Raw genomic sequence first — 7,718 nt, forward strand, 5'->3', positions numbered from 1 at the left:
TTTAAAGCCATACAGCCATAAACAGGCAAAGCCCATGCACATGAATGGTCAGCGAGTCTCAATGAACGGGAGCATTCTCCAGTGTTACCTAGCAAGGGGGGGGTGTCATCTGCAGAAAATACCTATTTGGTAGAGCCAAAACAAACACCGATCACCCCTGCAGATACACTTGTGAATTACAGTAGCACTGTAGGCATGTGCCTCTTCAATGTGACCATGCTTCACTGAAATTACCTATTAATTTGAGTGTTATGGGTGTGTTTTCCAATGGCCAGTCAGGGGAAACTGTGAAACTCACTGACAACAATAACATTTAACAAACGCTACAAAGAGCATGTCTGGTGTTGCCTGTGTAAACGATGTGTGCTGCATCTGTTGAGAAACAGATGAGTCGCAGATCTTAACGGTCTGCCTTCCCTTCCTCAGGAAAGAAAAAAAAAAATAAAAAAATAAAAAAAAAACATGGCTTACTGCCAACAACGCACAGAATCTCATTATTTTACTATAGACAACACCAACGCTATTGTTGTCTATGAGCTCACCCCCTGAACACGCACAGACGTAGACTAGATGTTGTTGGGTGGGGTTTGTTGTGTGTGATTGAGATATATATATATATATATATATATATAAAAGAATAAAAACCCAAGCATTAGAATTTCACAACTAGTAATATATCAACTGTGTTGTAACACAATTACAACAAGAATATGTCATTTCAAGTGAAATTGAGCACGTCCACTAAAAAGATTGCAGAGGAGTCTCAAGGGAGAGGAATCTCCTCACCTTGTCGCAAGTTGTTCCAGTCAACGCTGGAGAAGAAAGAGTGACAGTGGAGTCCCTGGAAACCCAGTCGCTCCTTTGCACCACAAAGTAAGCTCTGTACCAAGTCTACAAACTGCTTACTGGTACGTGGCTCCTCTGGAAACTTTAAGCAACGCTGTAGGCAAAAAAAAAAATTGAACAAGAATTGAATAAATATTTTATAGACTGATTAAATATTGCCTAAATTAGACTGCATATATTACTGACCGTAACAGGAATACTGATTACATCGTTTGTGTCTGATCTGTTATAGAGATTGAATACATAAACAATGACAATGTCAGCACCTGGAAGTTAAGGATGTTGTAGATAGTCTTGGTCGAAGTGGCTTCAGAAAAAGGTGACCGGGCATAAATCATCTCATAGGCAATGACCCCAAGGGACCACCAATCACACTCAACTCCATAGGTGCTGTTAGAACCCCCATTCATGGCTGTCAGGACTTCAGGGGAAAGAAAGTCCTGGGTTCCGACAGGCACTGTGGAAGTGGCCACCTGGGAAAACATAACAGAAACTCTGTAATGTCATTGTGAAGAACAGTGAAGTTAATACATATAGCAAAGCCTATATTCGACTTACCGTTTTGTTAGCAGTCAGCCTGGCAGCTGATCCAAAGTCAGCCAGCTTAATATGACCAGTCCGATCAATGAGAATATTCTCTGGTTTGACATCTCTGTAAGTGGATAGTTTAGTAGAAATTTGATACGGCTTTTACAGAGCTGTTTGTTGTCTGAGTACTGTAAAATGCTCTACTGCTCCAAGCATAACGGAGACATTTGCAAACTCCACAGCATTTTTATAACATTTGCCATCACACTGTACATTAAATTAGTTAAAGCGATAACAATTCTCATGTACAGGATCCGGTTATTGTGGCCTTTTCAATGAAAACGAAAGAAAAAATTTTTTTAATATAGACCTGGAAGTCGAGAAACCCATTCTACGGGAACACTGCCACTCCTTCATTGATCATGTTTTACTGTTAAGTCTTACTTGGCTAATCCTCTATCAATAACAGGTTGGATTTCATAGCGGGTATTTTACCTGTGGACGTAGCCCAACTGGTGGACAGCATGAATGGCCTCTACCAGCTCAGCCAAATAAAATCGAGCCATGGACTCATCAAACTGATCCTCATATCGGTTTAGGAGAGACATCAGGTCACCGCCTGGCAAGTACTCCATCGCCTGAAAGCATATGTGTTTAAAGTGAGGAACTGGCAGGATAAGACTATAACCAGTGCATAGCATTTGAAGGATTGTGTGTTGTTGTTGAAGGCTGTAAAAGCTTTAAGAACGCCTCTAAATGTGTCTATATTTAGAAGGCAAAACAAAGCAACAAGTGTAGGGCCATGTGTCTGAGCTTACATCAAAGCTCTGCTCAGCATAAGCTTATAGGGTGGTTCTCCTCATTATAGATTCAGTTATATAACACCGGGTACTATTGCTGATTTATCTATGATACTGCAGTCAAAGTATTCCTGTTCAATTGCTAAAAATATGTCAAGAATAAATGCATAATCCCAGTTTAGCCTAGAATGAATGATCATAGGATGAAAGAAGACACATTTAACTCAAAGCAACATACTGCAACCATAACATAGCCCATTTGAAGACATGTAGTTTTGAAAGTTTGGAAAAATAAATCAGCCTTGGTTAACGTTGCCTAAAATTCTTTTTTTTTTTCCTGCTGTCTGCACACTGAAATAAAAGGTGCTGTGCCAAGTTGATTTGAGCTATATGTTTAAAGCCATACAGCCATAAACAGGCAAAGCCCATGCACATGAATGGTCAGCGAGTCTCAATGAACGGGAGCATTCTCCAGTGTTACCTAGCAACAGGGAGACTGGGTGCCTCTCTGACACACGGATAAAGATGGATGCTTTGTATTTTCCTCCATGCTCAGTTAGGGAGCAGAGAGACAGAGGGGGAGAGAAAAAAAAGAGGAGGAAGAATTGAAACAGATATGCAGGGGACATAAAGGAACGTATATAGATGGTGAAAGAAAGAAAAAAAAAATGGGCAGGATAAAATATAAGGCCCAGCTGCACAAGAAACTGACTGCACTCTTTCCTACTACCTAAGACAGCCTTGATCATAAGGAAAAATACAGATTCATTGTAAGTTTAACAGCTAACTGTAACTGACAAAGTGCTAAGATTGCATTATTAAAAGGGATACGTTTCCCCCTTTAATTAGTTACTCATACAATAATGCAGCATAAAGAGTATACATTCACTGAGTGTTTTAAATGGTAAACAGTAAGTTTAGTTTCTGATTTCCCTCCTTTTTTTTCACAGTGATAGCTTAAAAAATGTGATACTGTTTTGTTAGTTGCAGTAAGCTTTTAATTTCAAGAAAAACTAAAACCAAGCACAGCATCTAAAAAGCCACAGGAGTAGTCAGTAATGAATGATGTGATTTATCATGAAAAAATCCTGGTCACTGTGGAACGTACTGATGGCAAAAATAAAGACTTAAGGATGAAACCTTTTTTCCCCTGCTACAAAATATTTTTCTTGTACAAACAGATTGGTCATTTTATAATTCCTCCTTCACATGCCACTTTGAGTGACTGCCAGTTTTGTTGGTCAAATTTTGAAAATCAAAGATAGAAAGCAGATAACAATGGGCAAATTTTGATGATTGTATTTCTAGGGTTCATGTATAGTGTGGGTGTTTGTTTTACTTCTAAGTCTAGCCATTTTCCCCACAGTATAATTTTAGAGTTTGGGGGAATACACAATGTGCTTATGATACTTTGAGTGAAAGCTAATATGTCATACCAACTCAATTTTTTGTTTCATAGCACCAAATCACAACAGGAGTTGCCTCAAGGGCCTTTATATTGCAAGGTAAAGATCCTACTATATATATACAGAAACCCCCCCAACAGTCAAACAACCCCCTCTGAGCAAACACTATGGAACAGTAGAAAGGAAAAACTCAGTTTTAACAGGAAGACACCTCAGGCAGAACCAGGCTTAGGGAAGGGCAGCTATCTACTATGACCAGTCACTATACGGTCAGTACTATTTTGTAACACTGGGACTAACACTACATCGAGGCCTACACTACAAAATACAAGGCCTTTGCTTTATACATCAAATATAGCACAAATATTGTATTAGTAAGTACAGTATGTTGTGTGTGTGCCATTTTCTCTGTGTGTTACAAAAGATCCTTAAAATATTCTTTTGATTCAGAAAAAATTAGCAAACTAGTCATTTCAATTCATCATTAAGATAAAAAAGAAAAAAAAAGAAAAAAGAAACATGTGCCGCAGTCTCACCAGGTAAACATCATCTTTATCCTGGAAGGCATACAGCAGCTGTGGGATCCAGGGACTACTGTTCAGAGCCAAGATCCTCCGCTCCTCTTCATGAAAAATCACCTTTGAAGAGTTAGAAGGTGAGCAATGAGCAGTTATACTGTTTGAAATTTAAGCAATACAAATATATACTGTGATTAGTATAATGGCCATATAAACAGATGTGCCTGAAACACAGAAACTTCCATATTAAGAAACTGAATGTGGGTTAAATGTAATTGCATTTTATTTCAGATAAAACTGTGCAAAAATCTACTTTTTCTGGTGATTAGAATTCTTGCCTTTCTCGTCTAGCTTCAGTTCTTGTTCCCTCTTTTTATAAGCGACAGATGAGACTAAATTACACAAAACTGTCACAGGTGGCACGAAGAAGACATTTCTTGTTCATTAAAACTGTTCATTCTTCAGCTCCCTTTGTGTCACAGCTCATGTACTATTCTGACGGAGATCTGTCCGATTAGTCATATGCCAGAGAGCACAGCTGTGAAATATTGGATCCAAGTGACATTTGTTGTGCTTAGCCCTACAGCACTCTCCAGTGGACTTTTTTAAGACTACAAATTTGGAACACCAAGTAGCTGAGACACAGTTAACAGTACTTGTGTAGTAAATGTGAAAGTGAAAAATTCAAGCCCCTTATTCTTTATACACTTCAATACTCCTGAGGAAATCATTTTATTAGAGGACTATTATAACAAAAAAAAAAAAAAAAGATAAAATAATTATCCCATGCATCCAGGTTAACTGGTGTTTCTAAATTGCTCATCGGTCTGAATATGAGAGTGAATAGTTGTCTCTGTGTTAAAATAATTAAATAAATACTTTTCAATAAATGCTATTATTACATGATTATTCTCAGTGAATTTCATTCTGACAGAAATCCATCTCAAGTACATGAACCTTTCCACTCCCATTAGACGGACTCTAAATCTACCCGTTTTATAGGGTTTCTACTTGTGGTAGTGAGCAAACCACAAGTGGTATTATAAACATTAATTAAACATTAATAATGGGCATTTGTTCCACTAATCTATGACAGCGTATTCAAAGAAATCCTGAAACAAAAGCTACAGTCTTGAGAAAAAGAAAGTTTTTTTCAGTGAAGTACACCCTTACTGTGTAGGAATTAAGAGGGTAAGTAGCAGGCAGATGCTGCTGATCACCAGCAAATGTGACCACCTCTGCAAAAACAAGTTCAACAAAGTAATCCAAAGGTCAGATGGCCCAATATTCAAAGAAATTTCAAAAAACAAAACAAAAGGGCTACATCTCAGGCTCGAGTTAACATGTTAAAGTTTGTAACAACACAACTAAAAAAAAAAGAGTGAAGTAGTATGTCTTATTTGAAAATGCCCCTCTAAAAAGAAGATGGTAGCTCAGTTTAGGTTTGCAAAGTTGAATCTGAACAAACCACAAGATTTCAAGAGCAATATCCTTCAGACAGACAAGACGAAAGTGGACATGCTTGGCTATAATGCACAGCACCACAACTGGTGAACATCAAAGACAGCATATCAACAAAAATGCCTTAAATAGAGTTCTAGAGGCTGATGATTTGGGCTTTTATTTCACCCACAGTACCTGGGGTGCTTGCAGTGGGAAGTAGCTATGAACTCCTCTGTATGCCAAAGTATTGAAGATTGAGAGTAAGGACATCTGTCCAAAAGCTAAAGCTACACCCAAACTAGGTCATGTAACGTAACAATGACACCAAGCAAAGTAACAAATCTACAACCGAATGACTAAAAAAGAAAAGAATTAAGGTGTTGCAATGGTCCAGTCCTCAACTAGACTGAAGTGTCTAGAGGAACCCAGACATTTATTTGCTGTGCATAAACAAATTTTCACAAACCTCTGCAAACAGAAGCAACGTTGTAAAGCTACAAAACTGTTAAGTGCACAAGACTGCTACAGTGGAATCCTTAAAACTTTCTTTTTCACACAACTTTAAATGGAACCAGCATACATTTATTTTATTACTCCCACCTCTGGTTTTCCTTCTGGAAAAAAAACTATTAACAAATAAATAGCAAACTACCAAAATTTCCTTTTTGTGTCCCAGACATGGATATCAAAACTCTCTGGTACGATGTAGTTCTTAGAGGACGAAACTTACATTTTCTTGAGTGCGTAAAACTGTCTTCTTCATGACTTTAAGTGCACAAACACCTCCAGTAGCCTTCTCCCGGACAACTCGGACTTCAGCAAAACGACCCCGACCCACCACTGCATGCAGGTCAAAGTCTTGAAGCCTGGGCTGTAGGGCCCGCAGCTCCGAGACAACTTCAGAAACTGTTTCAAAAAGCACGAACAGCTCAGCTCAGCTCAGCACAGCACAAACAACTTTTTCACCCTTTATGGCTTCAAAATTTGAAGTAAAACCTTTAAGACATTTTTATGAATGCGAACTATGAGCTAAACACCTTATTCTAACTAGACCAACAGCAACATACTCTTAGTACAATTATCAAAGTCCACCTTACAGATATTACAAAAAAGGCATAAGCCTTGTAGTATGCTTAAGAGCATTTAAAAACTGTGCATCACAGATATAACTGCTCTTAATCAATTTCATCAGTTGATATAATCAGGTTTTGTTAAAACGGATATGACTGATAAATAAAACAAACAAATCTTGCTCATATTTAAAATGTATGCTTACATTTATTGACGAAGTTTGCCACATGATGTATCTTCATAAGTTCTGGGGAAGTGCACTCTTGGTAGAGAAGCAGCAAAGCCTCCAGAAACTCTTCCCGACCTAAAGTGCATCCTCCCTGCTCCCCACACAGACTCAGTCGTCCCTGAAAACAATACACAAACAAGAAAAGTGGAATTCACAGGAGTCTGCTATTCGGGATGTATTTAAACTGAATTTTAAGAGATCGAGACTACACCTAAGCTGATCCATTACTTTACCTGAAACAGCTGGTTGAGTCGTGAGCTGCGGCTAGTGATGGGGTCAGCAGAGGAAGACGGTGTTTTCAGGTTTCCCTGACTCACGTATTTAAACTTCAGCATGGTCTCTTCACAGCATAAAAGCAGGTAGCAAGTCGAGATTTAAATCCAGGGCATTAACGAAATATTGATACCTACAGACCAAGGAAATGCTATCACTTGGTTTCAATAACATGCCCCCCTTTAGCGCGCTAAGCTAACGGTGGGTAACGTTCGCTTTCTAACTTAGCTTATAAAACAGAACATTAAAGACGAAACACTCTTGACATATGAATAAAATTAAAGCGGTCTGTTAGGAAATTACTCACCAGCTAGTCATTTAGGTAGCTATTATACTCTTTCTAAGTTATATAGGCATATTTATGTGCTTAAGAGCACACTATTTTCTACACAGTCACCCTGTTTCCGGTCAACTTTCAAATTTTGCGCGTTGCCCGCCCAGCTCACGAGCCTGCTGAATGAATCTTGGTTCTGATTGGATGTTCCATTTTATGTGGGCGGGCATAAATGCAGTTGTTAACCAATGAGAGTTGAGCACACCAAGGAACGCTGGGAAAGGTTCTGAAGAGGGGGATGATCGTGTTTTTATCAACAAAACAGTGGCT

At 38.6% G+C, this 7,718-nt stretch overlaps 1 protein-coding gene across 8 annotated transcripts in view; it reads right to left on the reverse strand.

Moving 5' to 3' along the window:
- The window catches only part of cita (citron rho-interacting serine/threonine kinase a), a 38,867-nt gene extending 31,319 nt beyond the window's left edge, over positions 1-7,548 (reverse strand). For 6 of the 8 annotated variants that reach the window (XM_005918614.3, XM_014332498.2, XM_014332499.2 and 3 more), the window contains exons 1-8: positions 7,075-7,548; positions 6,818-6,959; positions 6,272-6,447; positions 4,117-4,218; positions 1,870-2,012; positions 1,405-1,498; positions 1,113-1,319; positions 787-940 (exon numbers count right to left, since the gene is read on the reverse strand). In XM_005918614.3, coding sequence (XP_005918676.1) covers positions 787-940; positions 1,113-1,319; positions 1,405-1,498; positions 1,870-2,012; positions 4,117-4,218; positions 6,272-6,447; positions 6,818-6,959; positions 7,075-7,176 — 1,120 coding nt within the window. In that variant the 5' untranslated portion in view covers positions 7,177-7,548. The remainder of the gene's footprint in view (positions 1-786; positions 941-1,112; positions 1,320-1,404; positions 1,499-1,869; positions 2,013-4,116; positions 4,219-6,271; positions 6,448-6,817; positions 6,960-7,074) is intronic. The other 2 variants (XM_005918616.3, XM_005918615.3) reach the window with 2 other exon arrangements.
- Positions 7,549-7,718: the final 170 nt, after the last annotated feature.

Source organism: Haplochromis burtoni, unplaced genomic scaffold (genome assembly GCF_018398535.1).
Source record: "Haplochromis burtoni strain Fernald_Lab_line unplaced genomic scaffold, NCSU_Asbu1 Contig_32, whole genome shotgun sequence".
In the NCBI taxonomy this organism is placed as follows: Eukaryota; Metazoa; Chordata; class Actinopteri; order Cichliformes; family Cichlidae; genus Haplochromis; species Haplochromis burtoni.